Source organism: Onychomys torridus, chromosome 8 (assembly GCF_903995425.1).
Source record: "Onychomys torridus chromosome 8, mOncTor1.1, whole genome shotgun sequence".
Classification (NCBI taxonomy): Eukaryota; Metazoa; Chordata; class Mammalia; order Rodentia; family Cricetidae; genus Onychomys; species Onychomys torridus.
In genome coordinates, this window is record NC_050450.1 from 92,255,237 (window position 1) to 92,276,288 (window position 21,052).

The 21,052-nt window shown below is 39.7% G+C and overlaps 1 protein-coding gene across 8 annotated transcripts in view; it reads right to left on the reverse strand.

The window, feature by feature from the left end:
* The window catches only part of Kansl1 (KAT8 regulatory NSL complex subunit 1), a 138,079-nt gene that overhangs the window by 16,149 nt on the left and 100,878 nt on the right, over positions 1 to 21,052 (reverse strand). For 5 of the 8 annotated variants that reach the window (XM_036195440.1, XM_036195439.1, XM_036195435.1 and 2 more), the window contains 3 exons: positions 19,839 to 19,937; positions 3,635 to 3,750; positions 2,716 to 2,908 (listed from right to left, as the gene is read on the reverse strand). In XM_036195440.1, coding sequence (XP_036051333.1) covers positions 2,716 to 2,908; positions 3,635 to 3,750; positions 19,839 to 19,937 — 408 coding nt within the window. The remainder of the gene's footprint in view (positions 1 to 2,715; positions 2,909 to 3,634; positions 3,751 to 19,838; positions 19,938 to 21,052) is intronic. The other 3 variants (XM_036195438.1, XM_036195436.1, XM_036195441.1) reach the window with 1 other exon arrangement.

Consider the following 21,052-nt stretch of genomic DNA (forward strand, 5'->3'; position numbering starts at 1 on the left):
ATGGTTTACCAGTTAAGAGTACTGGCTGCTCTTCCAGAGATCTAAGTTCAATTCCATAAAACTACCATTAAAATCTATTACATTTATAGAAATTTTATCATGTGGATGCTGGGAATTGAACCCAGGTCCTCTAAAAGATCAGTCTGTGCTCTTAATCCCTGGGCCATCTCTCCAGACCCTATAATAGAACTTTTTAAATAAAAAATAAAAAGATTTTTAAAAGTGTGTTTGTGTGTAGGTCACAGCACAACTTGCATGAGTGATCTCTCTTTCCACTATGTAGGTTCCAGGAATCAAACTAAAATAGTTGTTCTTGATGGCAAGTACGGTTATGGTTATCTGTGCTAAACTATCTTATCAGACCATCTTCACAACTTTAAGAGTCTTTATAGATGGACAGTGGTGTCATGTTCCTTTAATTCCAGCACTCAGGAGGCAGAGGCAGGCAGATCTCTGAGTTCAAGGCCAGCCTGGTCTACTAAGTGAGTTCAAGGACAGACAGGACTACACAGAGGAAACCCTGTCTCAAAACAAACAAACAAACAAACAATACAAATCAAAACAAATTGCCTTTAAACTATTGTTGCTCTAGAATTACTACTATTATGTCCCTTTGCAGTTCCCATTCTCTTTTTCTAATTCATCCCCAATACAAATTATCCCTAGATTAACCTTCCAACAAATAGTTTGTGACACATTCCTGTCAATTTCAAAACAATAGCCTTGGGATTCAAGACCTTTTATTTTTTATTTTATTTTATTTATTTTTTAAAAGATTTTATTCATTTATTTATTTATTGTATATACAGTGTAATGTCTGCATGTGTCCCTGCAGGCCAGAAGAGGGCACCAGATCTCATTACGGTTGTGAGCCACCATGTGGTTACTGGGAATTGAACTCAGGACCTCTGGAAGAACAGCCAGTGTTCTTAACCTCTGAGCTATCTCTCCAGCCCCTAAGACCTTTTATACTTTATAATTTATCAGTAAGTCATTTTCAGCTATTTCCAACAAGTTTATCTTACTGAAGCCTGGTATTAAGATCTACAAATGACAGACATATAGATGAAACACCCATACACATAAATTAAAATACATAAATCTAAAAGAAAGAATCCCCAAAGTATCAAAACATGGTATAGTCCTGTTATCTTACAACCCAGGAGGCTGAGACAGGAGGATCCCAAGTGCATGAGTAAGGATTTTCATTTTTTGTTTGTTTTTCTCTGGAGAGGGTTTTTCTGTGGCTTTGGAGCCTGTCCTGGAACTCGCTCTGTAGACCAGGATGGCCTTGAACTCACAAAGATCCATCTATCCCTGCCTTCTGAGTGCCCAGCAGGATTTTCATTTTTATCTAGTATTGTATTACTAATGCCTAGAACAGACAACTCAAAGTTCAACAAGTATTTTACAAAGGAATAAATTCACAAGAACAAAAGATTTCATAAAGTAAAAGACACTTTGTCCTAGCAACTTACCAACCAGATACTCCAATATACATATTACATGGATTTCCTAAGTTTCAGAATAAATTAAACCCTTCTACTGAAAGAATAAACAATCAAAAGTTTATCACAATTATAAAGTCACTCAATTCCATTTTCTTTGAGCATGAACATTTGTCTACTAATATAAATTTGGAAACTGTATGTAGTGGAAGCTGGGCAAGATGGCATATGACTTCAACTCAGGCCTCAGAAGGTAAAGGCCCAGGTGTTGAAGACCAGCCTGGACTAACTCGTAGATACAGTCTCAAAAGCACAAAGAAAGAAGCAAAGAACAAAAAAAGGCAGGATAAAGAAGTTAGCAAGGAAAAGAAATTGTAATGAAGATTCTCTTTTAAAAGCAAGTCTTTGTAGTGGGATAGATGGCTCAGCAGCTAAGAGTATGCTCAGTTCCCAGCACCCAGATGGTGGTTTACAACCATCTATATATAACCCAAGCCCAAGGGGATTCAACATCCTTTCTGATCTGAGTGTACCCGGCAACACATAGGTCACACATGCTAACATGCAGACCATCAAAACAAAAATAAAATAAAATAAAATAAAGCAAAACCTTCAACACTGTCACTTTTGGCAGGGTGTGGTGGTGTACACCTCTAATCCTTGGACGTAAGGAAGAGGATCAGGAGTTCAGCCCAGCTTGGTAACATATTGAGACCTTATATCTAACAAACAACAAACAATTTCAAAAGCAAAAGCCAGGCCTGGTGGTTCACACCTGTACACAGGAGGTGAGATGGAAGTGTCACACAAGAGATCTTGTCTCAAAATGAAAAGGTGGGAGGAAGAAGCTAGAGATGGCTCAGTGGTCAAGAGAGTTACTGCTCCACCACACCTGGCACCACACAGTGCCAATTTCGGTGAAAACAGTGCAGATGAGAAACAGAAAACTGTTCCTGGGAGCACTTCAACTTCCAGAGTCTCTCCCATCAGTTTTCAAATCTGGCTGCAGTTGTCTAAGAGCTCTGTGAAAAGAAGACCTTCCTAAGCACAAAGTACAATTATGCACGGGAAACTGCCACATCAAACAAGGCGTGCTAACTCAAAAATTAAAAGAGAAAATTTCAATGCTCTAACTCCAAAGCAACTAAACCAAGCTCCAGGGAGGAGCAGACTTGGGAACTTTGTACTTTTTAAGGCTCCCAGGAAACCTTGAGGGTTAGCCAAATTTGGAAAGTTTTGGGTAAATGGAGTGAGGTTGAATACTCACCTTCTTAGAAAGAGGAACAATGCTGCTGGGCCTAACAAGCCGCCGTTTCTTACAGCTCAGCACAGGACGAGTTCTGGCTGCCACACAGGTGCCATCAGGCGATGAAACTAAATTCAGCCGCTGCTTTTTATGTAACTGTTCCTCAGCATCAGAACCGTCACCTGGAACATGGTCTGCCAGGACAGGCTGAAGACTACAAAAAGGGAGGAAGACACATTTCAGAACACAGAAGAAACAAAGCCACTCGTGTGGGCTCCTGACTTTCAAATGTTCAAAGACACAGATAGGCCCTTCTACAGAAGCAGGTCAACTCTGGATGAAAATGCACACTTATTTCTGTGGTGTATTTACTCATGACACCTATGGTGTCTGAAAGGTGCAAAAGTCAATAAGCAGATTCGAGTTTTCATCGTTAGTTTTTCTTCCGTGACAGAAATTATGCCTAATAAAAACTATAGAAAAAAAGATTGTAAGAAAACAATTTTGCAAATATTAATGAACAGTCTTAAAAACAGTTCTCCAGTGAATAATGAATTCTAAGAATAAATATATTTTATTCACATGCATAGGGATATTTGGAACTTTCACATAATTTAACTGTAGGACTTATACTCCATGGCCAGTCTCTTTTGGATAATGGTAGGTACAAAGGATTACATAAACATACTAAATAAAATACACTTGGTATTGGGAGGCAGACACAGGTGGATCTCTGAGTTCTACACAGTGAGTTCCAAGACAACCAGGGATACAAAGAAACTCTGTTTTGAGGGAAAAAACCAAAAAAAAAAAAAAAAAAAAAAAAACCCAAACCCTGGCATACAACAAGATAAAGTATTACATAATAGTTTCTTTAGTCAGTCCTGGCTGGGAATAACTAGGGGCATTAAGTGTGTGAAGTAGAAAAGATAAAAATTACCTGTTAACAACTCCATTGACAGGTCTCAGTGCTCCACATGATTTGGTAGACAAGGACTCTGAAATATGACTAACAGGAATGCCATGGTTTTCTGAAGGCTGAGAAACAGACTCACCCTGAGTAAGGAAAAGAAATACAAAACACACATGAGCATTTATCCTGGCAGCACCACTTCTCTGAAATTTCTGACAGTGAACTTGAAAAACAAAACAAAATGTACACAAGTGAGATAAAATAATTAGAGAATTAGCTCTGGAGAAAGTGGAACCCAAATATTCACCAGATTACATTTGGCACATACATAATGACAGAGGAAGAACCTCAACATAATTCAATGGAACAAAAGTCTAGAAAAATATATAGTAACATGGTTCTTTCAAAAGGGTAAGGATACAGTAACAAAGTGTCAAGATAGCTAAAAGGAAATTTCAGTGCCAACCTTTGCTCCTGTACCATGAAAATTTGTTTTTTCAGTCCATGGTACTGGAAATCAAACTCTGTACCCTGAGATCTAGGATCTTCAGTTGTATTTTGAGAGTATCACACACACACACACACACACACACACACACACACACACACACACACACACACACCACAATGTTTTCTCTCTCTCTCCCTCTCTCTCTCTTTTTTGGAGACAGGGTTCTCTTTGTTGCCTTGGAACTTACAGTGTAGATCAGACTAGCGTCAAACTCAAAGACCCTCCTGCCTCTGCATTCTAAATGCTGGAATTAAACTCATGTGCAACCCCCACCTGGCTTGCACTTATTATTTTCTGTCAGAAAATAAAATTAAAATCAGCTGAGGAGATGGGTCACTTAGTAAAGTGTTTACCACACTAACAAGATAACCTGAGTTCAGATCCCTGAACAAAAAAAAAATCAGGTCAACTAGTAAACAGGTAAGAAAGGTAGGTGCAGAGGTTGGAGTGGTTAAGACTTTGTATGGCAGGCCAGAAGGGTGGAGGTCAGGGGTGGCTCACACCTTTAATCCAAGCACTGAGGAGGCAGAGGCTGGCCGATCTCCATGAGTTCAAGATCAGACCAGTGTACAAACAAACAAAAGCCTATATACTGGTCTTACTCAGTACAGGACGAGTTCAGGCTGCCACACAGGTGCCATGAGACGATGAAGAAACTAAATTCAGCCGCTGCTTTTTATGTAACTGTTACTCAGCATCAGAATTGTACCTGGAACATGGTCTGCCAGGACCTACATCCAGCGTCTCACAACCACTTGTAATTCCAGACACAAACATATACACATAATTGAAAAAAGAAAAAAATAAAGAGATGGCCCCACAATTAAGATCACTGACTGATCTTTCAGAGAACCTGGGTTTGATTCCCAGCACCACCTGACAGTTTACAACCATGTATAACACCAATTCCAGGGGATCCCATGCCCTCTTTGCATCTCCACAAGTACCAGAAACACATGTAGCACACAGACCTACATTCAAGCAAAATACCTAGACATACAAAAAATTAAAATCATAATCTTAAAAAAGTCGGGTGTAGTGTACATCCATAATCACTGTTGGAGAGACAGACACAAGTGGATTCTTGGAGCTTGCTGGCTAGCTAGCCTAGCTGAATCAGTGCACACCAAATCCACTGAGAGACACTATCTCAAAAAAAAGTAGAGTTAGTGAGATATCATCTGATGTTGCCTCCTGCTTCAATACTCATATGCACTTACACATACACCCACCTGTACACAAACACAAATTTCAAATGAATGCAACCATCTGACACTCCTTTATTTTCTCTATCTGGTGCTAGGCATCAAACCCAGGGCCTAGTGCATGCTAGGCTAATGACTACTTTTATACAAATCAAATATATAAGTAGAATATAAACAAGGAAGCTGTGTAAGGAAACTCTGTAGTCTCAATATTCAAAATAAGTTTTATAGTTACAGGGCTCAAAAAAAGGTAAGAGAGCTGGAGTACGGTGATAGTGCCAGTACATGGGAAGCCAAGGCAAGAGGAACAAGACATTAAGGGTAGAATGGGCTATAAGGACCCTTTCTCATGATAGAAACAACAAAATGGGGGCTGTGACGAGGAGTGGGTTTGAGTGTCAATCATAATTGTATCTTTGAGGTACAGGCAATTGTGGTAATTTGAATGTAACTGCCCCCATAAGCTCAAAGGAAATGTTACTATTAGGAGTTGTGGCTGTGTTGGGGTAGAGATGGCCTTGTTGGAGAAATGGGTCACTCTGGGGGTGGGCTTTGAGGTCTCATATATGCTCAAGCCACACCTAGTATTCAGATGCACAGTCAGCTGTGGATCAAGATGTAGCTTCTTCTCCACTCTCAGCTCCTTCTCCAGCACCATGTCTTACCACCAAGTCGCAACATGACAATAATGACATAAAATAATGAAATTGAAAAAAAATTATTTCATGTGCATTGGTGTTTCCTGCATATAAGTCTGTGTGAGGGTGTCAGGTCCCTAGAACTGAAGTTACAGACTTGTGAGCCTTGTGGGTATTGAGAATAGAACCTGCGTCCTATGGAAGATCAGTCAGTGCTGTTAAATGCTGAGCCAACTATTCAGCCCCTGAAATAATTAAATCTTAAAAAACATTTTTAATTCATTAAAATGGCTAAAGGTATGTCTCCCTTACACTCTCTTTCCACTCATGCTCTTACTTTTCCTTGGCCCTCTTAAAAAGAGTGTGAGGGCCGAAAGCCCAAAGAAATTGTAATGGCACCTGCAAATAATCCACAAGCACATCTGACACAGTATAAACTGTGGTATGCCAAACTGAAATAAGAAAAAGAACCACAACTGTGTGTCTCTGTGTGTACACTCATGATTGAAACTAGGGCCTAGCATATGGTAGACAAGCACTTTACCAATGAACTATATTCCCAGCTCTCTTTTTATATATTATTTGAGACAAGTTCTAAGTTGCTCTAACTGGAATAAAACCTGCAGTCCTGTCTTGGTCTGCTAAGGAGCTAAGAACCACAAGTCCATGCTATGCTCTAGCTTTAAAAAGAAAAGAAAAAGAAATAAAAAATCATATAAACTTTTAGACAGATAGAAAGAAGGCTCAGCAGTTAAAAGTACTGGTTGCTTGCTCTTCCAGAGGACCAGAGTTCCCATGTGGCAGCTGTCTTTAACTACAGTTCCAATGGATCTGACACCTTCTTCTGGTTTCTGTGGGCACACAAATACAATGCAAGCAAAACACCCATACACATGACCCCCAAGCACTGCAAATGGGAGGAGAGGGAGAAGGATCTTGCACTAGCACACAAGCAAACGCAAAACTGTGGTGAGTTAAAAATATACATAAAAAATAATGGAACAGCATCAGAGAAGGACTATTTTAAATTTTCCTTTATAGTGGGTAATACAGGCTGGGCATGGTGACATGGGCCTGTAATCTAAGCACCAGGGAAGCAGAGGCAGAAATACAGAGTTCAAAGCCAAAATGAGGAGCTGGAGAGATGGCTCAGAGGTTAAGAGCACTGTTTGCTCTTCCAAAGGTTCTGAGTTCAATTCCCAGCAACCACATGGTGGCTCACAACCATCTGTAATGAGATCTGGTGCCCTCTTCTGGCCTGCAGAGATTCGTGCAGAAAGAACACTGCACATATAATAAATAAATAAATAAATAAATCTTTAAAAAAAAAAAAAAAAAAAAAAAAAAAAGGCCAAAATGAATTAATTACACAAGCCAAACCAGGTCACAACAACCAAACACCAGATGAGCCCAAATAGCCTGACATACTTGTGAAGATTTACTATTTGCAAGGAATCTGAAAAAGCACAAACAAATATTACAGCAGGAAAAGGGAATGGGGGGCTGGAGAGATGGCTCAGAGGTTAAGACCACCGACTGCTCTTCCAGAGGTCCTGAGTTCAATTCCCAGCAACCAAATGGTGGCTCACAACCATCTGTGATGAGATCTGGCTCCCTCTTCTGTATACATAATAAATAAATAAGTCTTAAAAAATTTTTTTTAAAAATACAAAAAAAAAAAAGGAAAGGAAAGGAAAGGGAATGGGGCCTGATACCACAGGCCTGCTTTTGGAAGGGAAAAGAGGACCAAGAGTTCAAGGGCATCCTCAGCTATAGGGAACCCCTTCTCCACCTCCCGACCCAACTCCCCAAATAACAAATAAAATAAGTATGGGGGAGCACCATGACACATAAGAAGATTTAAAGTCTAGGTTAGTATTAACTAGCAGATGTAGGACATCATACATGTTACAGCTTTTTTCCAGATTTACAACAATATGGTTCAGAAGACGTTTCAATCAACTTGAAAATGCTATGACTGTCAACTACTTGCTGGTATGTACAAATAGGCAATTTCATATTCATTTAAAATATAGCCAAGCATGATTGTTTTTCAAGACAGGGTTTCTCTGTGTAGCTTTGCGCCTATCCTGGAACTTGCTTGGGAGACCAGGCTGGCCTCCAACTCACACTCACAGAGATCCACCTGCCTCTGCCTCCCAAGTGCTGGGATTAAAGGTGTGCGTCACCACTGCCTGGTACCAAGCATGATGTTGTACATCTGTGATCCTACTGTTTGTGAGGCAAGAGGATTTCAAGCTCAGAGTTAGGAAGAGCTAGAGTCCAACTTGGGTTATATTTTAAGACTATAGAAACAAAATCAAATAAAACAATCTATTTGTAAAATGTTTCAGTACTAAAATTCTGAAATCAGCATGATTTGTGTGCCTAAAAGTTCTAAGTTACCAATGCTGACTCTTCCATTTGATTAAGGTTTCTTTAGAAGACAGATTGAGAGGCTCATTTTTATTTTTTGACACAGGGCTGGACTGGAACTTGCTATGTGAACCAGATTTGCTTCAAACTCAAAGATCAGCCTACCTCTATGCCTTCTAAGTGCTGGGGTTAAAGGTGTTTGCCACCACACTCAGCCCAGAGTATGAGATTTTTAACTGCAAAGACAGTTATCAGGATAAAATGTTACTACTCTTAACAAAATCTTATTACAAAACAAACTTATCAAAATTCATTACAGAAACGATCTTCCCTAAAGGAAAACAAAGGAAGTAAAATCAGAGGTAATCTTATCATTCACAGCAGCCAGTTGTCATTTTTATGTCTATAGATACACACATTTAAATATAAAATTATGTTTTTGCTCTGATGAAAGAGCCAGGTTTTAAAGTAAAATAATTAAAACAGCAATGAAATTGAAACTTGTTATTTTTCTTAAAAAAGATTTATGTTTGTTTGTTTGTTTATTATGTATACAGCATGTATGACTGCAGGCCAGAAGAGGGCACCAGATCTTCTTACAGATGGTTGTGAGCCAGTTGGGAATTGAACTCAGGACCTCTGGAAGAGCAGTCAGTGCTCTTAACCTCTGAGCCATCTCTCCAGCCCCCGAAATTTGTTATTTTGGGGGGGGGGGGTTAGAGACAGGGTTTCTCTGTAGCTTTGCACCTTTCCTGGACTTGCTCTGTAGACCAGGCTGGCCTCAAACTCACCAAGATCCACCTGCCTCTGCCTCCCGAGTGCTGGGATTACAGGTGTGCACCACCACTGCCCAGCTGAAATTTGTTATTCTTTAATGTGATTTTTTTTCCCCACAAAGGAAGCTAAATTTTTCTGAGGTAAGTTAGTGCATACACAAATACTGAAGTTTATTTAAAAAAATTACTTAGTGATGCCAGGGTTGAAGAACACATAGACATCAAGAAAATTTAGTTAAGAAGGTGGCTCTAGAAACTTTAAATGGATCTATTACTTTAAGAGAATTTGGGGTCTAGAGAGATGGCTTAGTGGTTAAGTACACTTAACCACTTAAGTTCAATTCCCAGCACTCACATGGTGGTTCACAGCTGCCTGTAACTCCAGTTCCAGGGGATCTGGCATCCTCACAAAGAATATATACAGGCAAAACACCAATGCACATGAAATAAAAATAAACTAGTAAAGAGAGAAGAGACAGACAGACAGACACTGACTTTGAGTTGGGTGGTGGTGGCCCATGCCTTCAATCCCAGCACTAGGGACGCAGAGGCAGGTGGATCTATTTAAATTCCAGGATAACCAGGGTTACACAGTGAAACTCGGTCTTGAAAAAACAAAAACATGTTACAAAACACCACAGAGACTTTGAGAGAAATCCTGTATTAAAAGCAGGGTATTTGGAGAAATAGATTAAATCATTCTCAAAAGAAAATACCTTAAAATACTAAGCCTGATCATTATGTTCCACTTAGAAATAGAACACTACTTACAAATATGTGTGAAGTCACCCAGTTTTTCTTTCTTTCTTTCTTTTTTTTTAAAAAAAATTTATTTTATGTGCACTGCTGTTTTGTCTGTGTAAGGGTCTCGGGACCCCTGGAACTGGAGTTAAAGGCAGCTGTGAACAGCAATGTGGGTGCTGGGAATTGAACCCAGGTCCTCTGGAAGAGCAGTCAGTGCTCTTAACCTCTGAGCCATCTCTCCTGTCCCATTACTCAGTTTCTTAAACACATTCATAGTGCCTTAAGACAAAAAGTACACACTTTATTCTGCAGTCTAAAAAGCTGGGGACATGTTAACAAGTATTTCATGAACAATCCTGATCTGGATGCACTTTAGGCTTGATCACTACTATTGCAGGAGTTCACATCATTAGTGTTTTCAGAAAATGAAAGTATAATTCAAATGTCTTAAATACCTCCAGTAACCAAGTATAAAATGGAGCTGGATGTGGTGGTACATGCTTTTAACTTCAGCCCTCCATGAAATAGAGTCAGGCAGATAGTTCAGTCTGATCTATATAGCAAGTTCCAGGTCAGCTAGAGTTACAAACTGAGACTCTGTCTTTTTGTTTGTTTGTTTGTTTTTCTAATTCAGGGTTTCTCTGCACTTAGCTCTGGCTGTCCTGAAACTCACTTTCTAGACCAGGCTGGACTCCAGCTCAGAGATTTTCCTGCCTCTGCTTCAATTGCTGAGATTAAAGGCATGTGTCACTATCACCCAGCAGAGACCTTGTCTTAAACTGTAAGAGTCAAAGAATTAGGTTTCTTTGGCCAAAGAGTAAGCATTATCACAGAAGCTTCCAGGAGTTTTTCTTTCTTTCTTTTTATTATTATATTTGTGTTTTAATTTTACACATCAGCCATGGGTTCCCCTGTCCTCCCTCCTCCCACCCCCTACCCCCACCTTCCTTCCCCCCACCTCCTCCCCTCCATTCCCATCTCCTCCAGGGCCAAGACTCCCCTGGGGATTCATTTAAACCTGGTGGATTCAGTACAGGCAGGTCCAGTCCCCTCCTTCCAGGCTGAGCAAAGTGTCCCTGTGTAAACCCAAGGTTCCAAACAGCCAGCTCATGCACTAAGGACAGGTCCCAGTCCCACAGCCTGGATGCCTCCCAAACAGTTCAAGCTATTCAATTGTCTCACTTATCGAGGGCCTGATCCAGCTGGGGGCTCCACAGCCTTTGGTTCATAATTCATGTGCTTCCATTTAGTTGGCTATTTCTCCCTGTGCTTTTCCAATCTTGGTCTCAACAATTCACACTTTTACAGTCCCTCTTTCTCGACAATTGGACTCCTGGAGCTCCACCTGGGGCCTGGCTGAGGATCTCTGCATCCACTTCCATCAGTTATTGGATGAGAGTTCCAGCACGACTGTTAGGGTGTTTGGCCATCTGATCACCAGACTAGGTCAGATCAGGCTTTCTCTCGACCATTGCCAGCAGTCTACAGAGGATGTAACATTGTGGATTTCTGGGGACCTCTCCAACATTCTGCATATTCCTGTTCTCATGTGGTCTTCATTTATCATGGTCTGTTATTTCTTGTTCTCCCTTTCTGTTCTTGATCCAGCTGGGATCTCCTGCTCCTCTAAGCTTTCTTTCCCTCAAACCTTGGAAAATTTATTTATTTATTTATTATGTGGAGAGTGTTCTGTTTGCATGAATCCCTGCAGGCCAGAAGAGGGAGCCAGATTTTATTACAGATGGTTGTTGTGAGCCACCATGTGGATGCTGGGAATTGAATTCAGGACTTCTGGAAGAGCAGCCAGTGCTCTTAACCTATGAGCCATCTCTCCAGCCCCAGTCTTTTTTTTTTTTTTTTTTTAAACATTCAGACGAACTCAATTACATGGCTCACATTTACATAAAAGGATAAAAAAGTTTTAAAGTGGCAGGCATAATGCATTTATAATCCTTGTGTGTCTAAAGGAGGACCACAAAAGATTGCCTTTTGGAATAATCATGAGAATTAGGAGGGATACACGGGGTTGGGGATTTAGCTCATTGGTAGAGCACTTGCCTAGCAAGTGAAAGGCCCTTGGGTTCGGCCCTCAGCTCTGGGGCAAAAAAAAAAGGGATCCACACTGTAAACTTTTTTTTATTGAAAGACTAAGGTTAAGCATAAAACAATTCACACAGCAATGGAAAAAGCAAGCACTGGACTTGATAATCCGGCCTCTTAGCCAAACCAGAGAAATGTGACAAAAAACCCTAAAGAATCATATTAAGTAGAGGTTATAGGACAGGCGGATATGCAAGCACACAGGAAAACACACACACACACACACACACACACACACACACACACACACACACACGCTCTCTAAGAAACAGTATCCTGAGAAGCACAATGACATACACTTAAAACTCAGCATCTGGGAAGTTAAGGGGGAGGAAGACTGCCTAGAATTCAAGGTTGTTGTGGCCAAAACAGCAAGAAAACAAAGCAATCATTAAATTAGTGCCATATCACATCTTCTTAAAATACCATTCTTACACATTATCAGTTTTGTTCAGCTAAAACAGTTTATTCAGCTGGGTAAAACTCAACAGTTTGTTAAACTACAGCAGTTTGCTTTGGGTTAGTTATTTCTTGACAAACATCAAATTTATAATGCAAATTGGATGACAGGAATTTAATCTGTAGTCTTGGTTTAAAGAACAGGCTGGCCTGCAACTCACAAAGATCCGCCTGCCCCTGCCTCCTGATTCCTGGGGTTAAAAGCACGTGCCACCATTTGCCTGGACGTTTTTAAACTTTCTAATGAATCCCTTTTTAGCTCAAAGCCCCCATCATCTCAATGATACATTGCATAGTTTTTTGAGTTTTAATTCTGAAAAATATTTTTGGTTTGTGTGTGTCCTTGCCTGTATGCGGAGGTCAAAAGATAACTTTGTGGAGTTGGTTCTCCAACTTTATGTACGTGCAAGAGGACTGAACTTAGGTCACCCGGCTTTTTACCAAGTGCCTTTACCAGCTGAGTCATCTTGATACTCAAGAACAGTTTTAAATGAAATCAGTAAATACTGTTAGCGACACACACAATGTACCATTCATTCCCACAAACTGGCACTTTGGCCAGGAAATTGTCCTAAATGGAAGTGGAAGACTGAAAATCCCACTCTCACTAAGTTACTAATCTGGTATCAGTTTAAGCATATTTTAAAATGAGGTCACAAACCTTTCTGCACTTACCTGTTAGCAGATTGTTCATTAAAGAAAATCTACACAATTAGATATCTGTTTAATTTGAGACATGCATTCTCATGTATCCATGATTGGCCTCAAACTCTCTAAAGCCTGGCTTACATGGTGTTAGCAAGTAAACCAGGAGCTTTCATCCCTAGCCCCTAGAACTATTATTTTCAAAATTTCAAAAGGAATAATGTTGTTTCAAGTCCAATAAACCTACAACCAGGATTTATATTTATATACAGTATTACAAATATGTATAATCTAAGGAAATACCAACTGAAAACCATCTTGTAAATCCTTATTACTTAACTTTGTTATTTATAGCCAATTTTACTCAAAAGGATTGTTATGGATCAATTTCTTAGCCACTTTATAGCCCTTTAACTCTATCCTCAAACCTCTGCAGGACCAAAGACCCAGAAAATGCAAAAAGATCAAGGAAAAGAAACTATTCCTGCTTAACCAAAGGTAAGAATGTGGGTTGGGGATTCAGCTCAGTGGTAGAGCGCTTGCCTAGCAAGTGCAAGGCCCTGGGTTCGGTCCTGAGCTGGGGGTGGGGGAGTGGATATGTCATCTTGAAATACATTTTTAGCATACCTTTCTTGTGAGAAACCATATTAAGACTGAATAGTTCAGTATGGAAAGGATAAAAGATAACCCATATATAATACTTTACTAACATTATTTACCAATAATCAGGGAAGAAATGTTTTCACTAAACAAAATCCTCAATTTTGAGTTTAAGATTAAATGGTCATTGAAATAGTATTTACACAAAGGGGATTTTTCTTTTGCTTTTTAGAGGCAAGGTCTGAGGTAGAAGATGCCATGGTCACTCTCAGCTACATACTGAGTTTCTGGGCTATATGAGATCTCATCTTGAAACAACAACATAAAGATATCATCAGAGGTTAAGAGCACTGACTGCTCTTCCAAAGGTCCTGAGTTCAATTCCCAGCAACCACATGGTGGTTCACAACCATCTGTAATGAGATCTGGTGCCCTCTTCTGGCCTGCCGGGATATGTGCAGACAGAACACTGCACAAGCAATGAAAGAAAGAGAGAAAGAAAAAGAGAAAAGCAGAAAGACAGACAAGAAAAAAGAAAATTAATCTAAAACTAATGGTAGATGGAAAAGAGCTTTAAAAAAAAAACCTGAAAGAATGTATCTTTTAGAACCACACTATTATTTCTTGAACCTCCTTTCCTCAAAAAACAAAAACAAACCCACAAGAAACAAACAACAACAACCCTCAACCATTTTGTGAAACAGAATACAGCATTAATTAATTAATTAATTAAGGTTTTCCATGACAGGATTTCTCTGTGTAGCTTTGTGCCTTCCTGGACTCACTTGGTAGCCCGGGCTGGCGTTGAACTCACAGAGATCCGCCTGGCTCTGCCTCCTGAGTGCTGGGATTACAGGCGTGCGCCACCACTGCCTGGCTAGTCTTAAACTCTTGATTTTGCCCAAAGCCTTCCTAGTAGTGCTAGGACAGCTCCAACTCATAATTTTTAAGACATAAAGATAAACAGATAATGAAATAAAATAGATGTGTTAGATATATGAACGCCAGTAGTTAAGTTTCTGGGCTTTATCTTATGACACAGAGTATAACCAGTAACCAGATCTTGGTTTCTAGACAATGTTCTCCAAGGGCAGCCAGGGCAGCTTAGTCACATATTAGCTCAAAACAAACAAAAAACTAAAATAAAACAAATAAATAAACAAGTAAAAATGCCATAAGGGCCAATCTAAAGGCGATCCCAATGCCATAACTAGATAATTCAAGCATAGGAATCTAAAAAAAAGAACCCATATAAAATAAGATCAATGGTCACAGATCTATTATGAAATAAGTAACTGAATAAAGAGCTGAGCAAATAGGTTCAGTGAGTAAAACACTTGCCAAGCAAACATAAGGATCTTAATTTGGATCCCCCAAGCTTTCATACATCAGCCCTCCTATAATAATCCCAGAGCCAGGGGAGCAGAGAGAAGGGAGCCCCTGGAGCAAGCTGTCAAGCTAGACTAGCTGAATTGGAGAACTCTGCATTATAGTGAGGATCTCAATATAAAAAATGGATGCAAACAGGAAAACACCAGATATCAACCTTGTGCTCCCCTCTCCAGCACACACACACTAAATAAATAACTGAATGACAAGGAAAGACATTACTGTATGTAATGGCAGTTCTTGCTTATAATCACAGCAGAGGGATTGAGACTCTGATGCTTAACTCAGAACAAAACAACTGATTTTTAAAATTTCATTAGATTTATTCAAATAAGGGCTATTACATAAATTCACTGAGCCACATCCCTTGCCCACAATGAATTATCTTAACATTTGATGAAAAGTAACCGACTGCACACCATGTGCTATTCTCTCTATTCTGGTTTCTTCTTCTTCCTCCTCCTTTTAATTTGGAGACAGTCTCATGTATCCCAGGCTGGACTCAAACTGACTATATAATCAGGGTTGACCTTGAACTCCTGATATTTCTGCTCCTACCTAGCTTGTGATGTTATCACATGTGTGTACTATCATATACTCAGCTTTACTTTCTTTCTTTTCTTTTTTTTCAAGATAGGGTTTCTCTGTGTAGCCTTGAACTCAAGAGTTCTATCTCCCTCTGCCTCCCAAATGCTGGGATTAGAGTCATGTGCTACCACCGCTTTACTGTTACTTGATGGTAATTATTCAATTACTTGCTGCCAATAAATCGAAATACAACCGAATTCCCCCCCCCCCCCCCCCACACACACAGGGTTTCTCCATGTAGTTTTTGTTTTGTTTTGGGTTGTTGTTTTTTGTTTTGGTTTTTTTTTTTTTTTTTTGGTTTGTTGAGACATGGTTTCTCTGTAGCTTTGGAGCCTGTCCTGGATCTCAGCTGTGTAGACTCGGCTGGCCTCAAACTCAAAGAGATCCACTTGGCTCTGCCTCCCGAGTGCTGGGATTAAAGGCATGCGTCACTGCTGCCCGGCAATGTATTGACCTTTTATTGTGAGATCTTTATATGAAAGGTCTAATGGCTTCTGCATAAAGTGTTCAAAAGTAGGTTTGGTTCATCTTTTCCACGCTGAATGCCTTATATCCTAGCTATGACAAAGTGCAATGCCTTTGCAATATTCCTTCTTCTACACAGGCAAAAATGCACTGTGTTTTACCAAGCAGTATTAACAGTGAATATGTTTTCTTTGGAAGTTTGCTTCTAGTCACAGTTCACTGACAATTTTATTTCTTTAAACATTTTAAGTTACATCTATTTGTGTGTGGGTGAATGCATACCAAAGTACACATGTGGAGGCCATAGGATAACCTGTGGGAGTTTTCTTTCCTTTCACCACGTGAGTCCCATGGATCGAATTCAGGTTATAAGGCTCGGTGGCAAGCATTCTTACTTGCTGAGCAACCACTCAAGGCTTGATTTGTTTTTTGAAGCAGCCTATCCAGTTGGCTTTTAACTCTAACGATGGACTCTAACAGTGCACCAATAGAAACCTTTTTGTTGTTTATGACATAGCCTCCATTCATTCATTCGATCTGCTACTATGTTATTGAAGGTTTTTGCTGCTGCGTTCAGAATGAACAATAATGGTTAGAAATTTTTTTTCTACTTTTTTCCATCAGATTTTGGGTACACTGTATTTATCAATTTAGTTTGAAAATGTTTGCAAAACCAAATCAATTTATTAAACAAAAATATGGCTATTCACTTACTTATATTTGGTTCACTGTAACCACAAATGCTACCACTATGGAGTCAACACACAATGAATATAGTCAGAAAAAACATATCTGTACAGAACATTCACAGACTTTTAGGGTTATTATTCTCTCATACAATGTATGTTATATTATGTATTAGAGGTAATTTAAATGTTTAAGAGACAAAAGTATATGGGGAGGTACATGTAAGTTATATGGAAACATTGCTATCTTCTCTATTAGAGACTGTGATGCTCATTGATGGGGAGGGGTAAAAGAAAGGGGCAATCAGTTTCAAAATCTGTGTCTCTTAAAGAATTTGAGTATTTCATCTATGTAGCAAAGCAGCATTAAGCTGTTAATTTTATTATTTGTAAAATCTGTAGTGATAGTCTTTCTTCATGTTGGCAATTTTCATGTTCTCTTCTTTGTATTGGTAACGACTTATTAACTTTACTATCTTTGTCTTGCCTGCATGTCTGTGCACCATGTGCACACACAGCCTGCAGAGGCCAGAGGCACTGGATCCCCTCAGACTGGAATCATTAGATGTTGTAAACTACCATATAGATGCTGGGAATCTAACTTCACTCCTCTGGAGTGCAGCCTGTGTTCCTAACCTCTAAGCCATCTCTCCAGCCTCCGTGTGTGTGTGTGTGTGTGTGTGTGTGTGTGTGTGTGTGTGTGTGTGTGTGTGTGTGTTTTAAAGACAAGGTTTCTTGATGGCTGGATAGGTCTGTGTATGAATTACCTTAATTAGGCTAACTAGTGAGTGGCTCCATTCCCTGGGATAGGGTTCTAAACTACATAAAGAAGAAAGATAACTGAGCACCAGAATTTATGGCTCTTGGCTTCCTGACTTCCCTGCCATAACATACTGTACCCTGGAAGTATGACCATTCTTTCATCAGGTTATCTAATCACAGCAACAGGAAAGGTAGTAATTAACAGAGCTCGAAGCCAGCCTTATTAAGACCCAGTTCTCCATTCTTTTTTTGTTTGTCTGAGACAGGGTTTCTCTGTGTAGCCCTGGCTATCCTGGAATTAGCTCTCTAGACCAGGCTGCTCTGGAATTCACAGAAATCTGTTTGCCTCTGCCTCCCAAGCACTGGGATAAAGGTGTGTGCCACCACTGCCTAAAGACTAGGGGTGTCTGTCTGTCTGTCTGTCTCTCTCTCTCTGTTTTTTGAGACAGGGTTTTTCCGTGTAGGTTTTTTTCTTCTTCTTCAAGACAGCGTTTCTCTGTGTAGCTTTGCGCCTTTCCTGGAACTCACTTTGGAGACCAGGCTGGCCTCAAACTCACCTGCCTCTGCCTCCCGGGTGCTGGGATTAAAGGTGTGTACCACCACCACAACTCTGGCAAGACTGGGTCTCAAGACAAGAAAAAGCAAAAGCAAGCAAGAACCAAAAATAGCAGAACTAGATGAAGACCAATCCAAGATTCAGACATCTCTAAGCTCTTCCTTGGGTTTTCACCAAATCATGAGTTCACACTAATAATAATAGAAAATAAGTGATGACAAAGTATTTTGGGTTGCAGATAAAAGTAAATTTCTTAGTTTAACTTAAACAACCACCACTACCACCCACAATTTCTTCTTCACTTAGGAAGCACAGCCAAAAGAAAACATTAACATCAACAAAGTCTTTAGTTTCAAAGTCAGTGAAACTTCTACCAAGTGATGTTAATATTCATAAAAGTCAGTACCTTTTAAAGGAGAAAAGATAAAGAAAAAATTTGAACTAGGACCTAATAATATAGAAGATTATTAAGGTGACAGTTTTATTCTCATTACAAAGAAAGAATCATTCACAAAAGTATTTTTGGTATTTCTGTGGTATTCTCAAATCTGACTTTTTTTTCCAACCCTTTGCTCTTTTTATTTGTTCTTTGAGAATTTTGTACAATGTGTTTGATCATACCTGTCCAATATCCTCCCAGATCTACTATTCCCTTTCCTACACATCCAAATTTATGTCAAAAAAAAAAAAAAAAACAAAAAACAAAACAAAAAAAAAACCCCAAAAACCTAGCTAGTCATCATGACTTATACCTTTAATCTTAATCTCAGCACTCTGTGAAGCAGAGGCAGGAGGATTTCTGTGTTCAAGGCTAGACTGGTGTACACAATGAGTTAGTTCCAGGACTGCCTGGACTACATAAGAGAGAGTCTGTCTACTACCCCCAGTCACCCTTGCTGACAAAGTCCAACTGTGCTGTCTATCTACTCCTGAATGAGTTCCTTCCACTGGAAAGGACTAACCCCCTCTCAGCAGCTACCAGTGGGCAGCAGCTTCTTGGCTACAGGTAGGGCTTTGTGCCTACCTCTCCTCTTTATGCTGGTATACTGCCTGGCTAGAGTCTATACGGTTTTATACGTTCTGTCACCACCACTATGAATTTATATATGCTACTGCCCTGCTATGTCTGAAAGACACTGTTTCCTAGCGGTCATTAAACGTCTCTGGCTCTTACAACCTTTTTACCTTTCTCCCCAATGATGTCTGACCCTGAATGCGACATCTTTTTCACACTTCCTCCTCTCCCAAAGGCTAATCCAACTTTTAATGTTTTGTGGTTTTTTTGAGACAAGGTCCCATGTTTCCTAATCTTGGCTCAAACTCACTATGTAGCAAAAGATGACCTTGATATTCTGATGCTCCTCCCAAGTGCTGGGATTACAGGTGAACACTGCCACACCTGGCTTATGCAGTGCTGAGAATTGAACTAGAGAGTTGTGCATGACATATAATCCCTCTACCAAGTAAACCAAGTAAGCTTCAGCCCCAGCCTTAATCTAACATTTTACTGAAAAAGCTTTCATACACACACGCACGCACGCACGCACGCACGCGCACACTTTATACTGGGTTCAGAAAAGTTACCCCATCAAAAACGTATGAGCATTTTATAACAACAGTGCCCTGATTTCAACCACTACTCTAACTTAGTGTCTGAGCTGGCTGCAGTTGCTTGACCTATTAAGAGCTACCTTATTATTTCTTTCCCCCTTTTCTATCTTTTATACTTACCAATTTATCAGTCCCATGATCTGTCTTCACCTCAGAACTAAGTGAAAATAAGTCTGTTGTATGGTCTGGGAAAGGTGCCTCCCCAAGGACTATCAACCCCTGTAGGATAAAGAGTAGAAAAACAGTGTGAGTGGTATAAACTGCAAGCACAGGAAGTAAGCTCAAATTGGTTGGGGAAAAGAGTTTGTTAACTAGAGGCCTTTTCCCTTACCCCATGGCTCAAAAACAGCCTGGAAAAGCAACAGCTTTACTTCCCTGGAGTTTATTTCAGTGTTGCAGGTAAGCTCAGTGGTAGAGCACTTGCACCCTTCTGTGCAAGGCCTTGGATTCTAACCTTGTCAAAAAGGCTTCAACAAAAAGCTGAGGAACAGCGACAAATTCAGCAAGATGTTAGGACTCAGACCCAAGCCAGAGATGATTCATTAAGTACAGGAGTTTGCTCCTATGCCTGATAATACACATGAATGGAGGGGGAGAGCTGACTCCATAAACTGTCCTTTGGCCTCCAAGTTCTCATTGTGGCATATGTGTGCATGTGTGTGTGAATTTAAAAGAAAGATTTAGACATTCACATCCCCCTTTTTCTTTCACTCTAATTCACCTACAAAGCTTGTCTTACACGTCACTCCTTTTATTCTGACCTAGATCTAGAACCTTATCAAATTAGAGTACTTTATTGTACCTGATAAATTATCAACTAGACTTTATTAGATCAACATGAGCAAGGGAAGGTTTTCAGTTAACCTATCATAAATGTGTATGAATTACTACAGTGGTCTACTTTTGTAAATAATGAATTCATGAACTCAATGCTGAGCACAAAAAAAAAAAAAAAAAAAAAAAAAAAGAAAGAAAGAAAAGAAAAAAGGAGGGTGAAGCACAAATGGAATAGTCTGTGCAACTGAAACACAAACTTCTTAAAAAAGGTCCCAAAATGTGCCTATTTCTTAGAAGCTACGTAATACCTAAGACTGAGTCTGTGCCTAACATTTTCAAATCCAGACTTTATAATCATCATATGAAAGAAGTTATTTATGAGAGCAAACAAACTTAAGTTTCCTGTTAGCTGGGGGCACATGCCTATGATCCCGTACCTGGGAGACTGGGGTCAAAAGGACATTGAGTTTGAAGTGAGACTGAGCTACACAGTAACATTTGGCCTCAAAACCAAACATCAGTAGTTTTGTTTTATTTGAACTCACAAATCTTTCTGC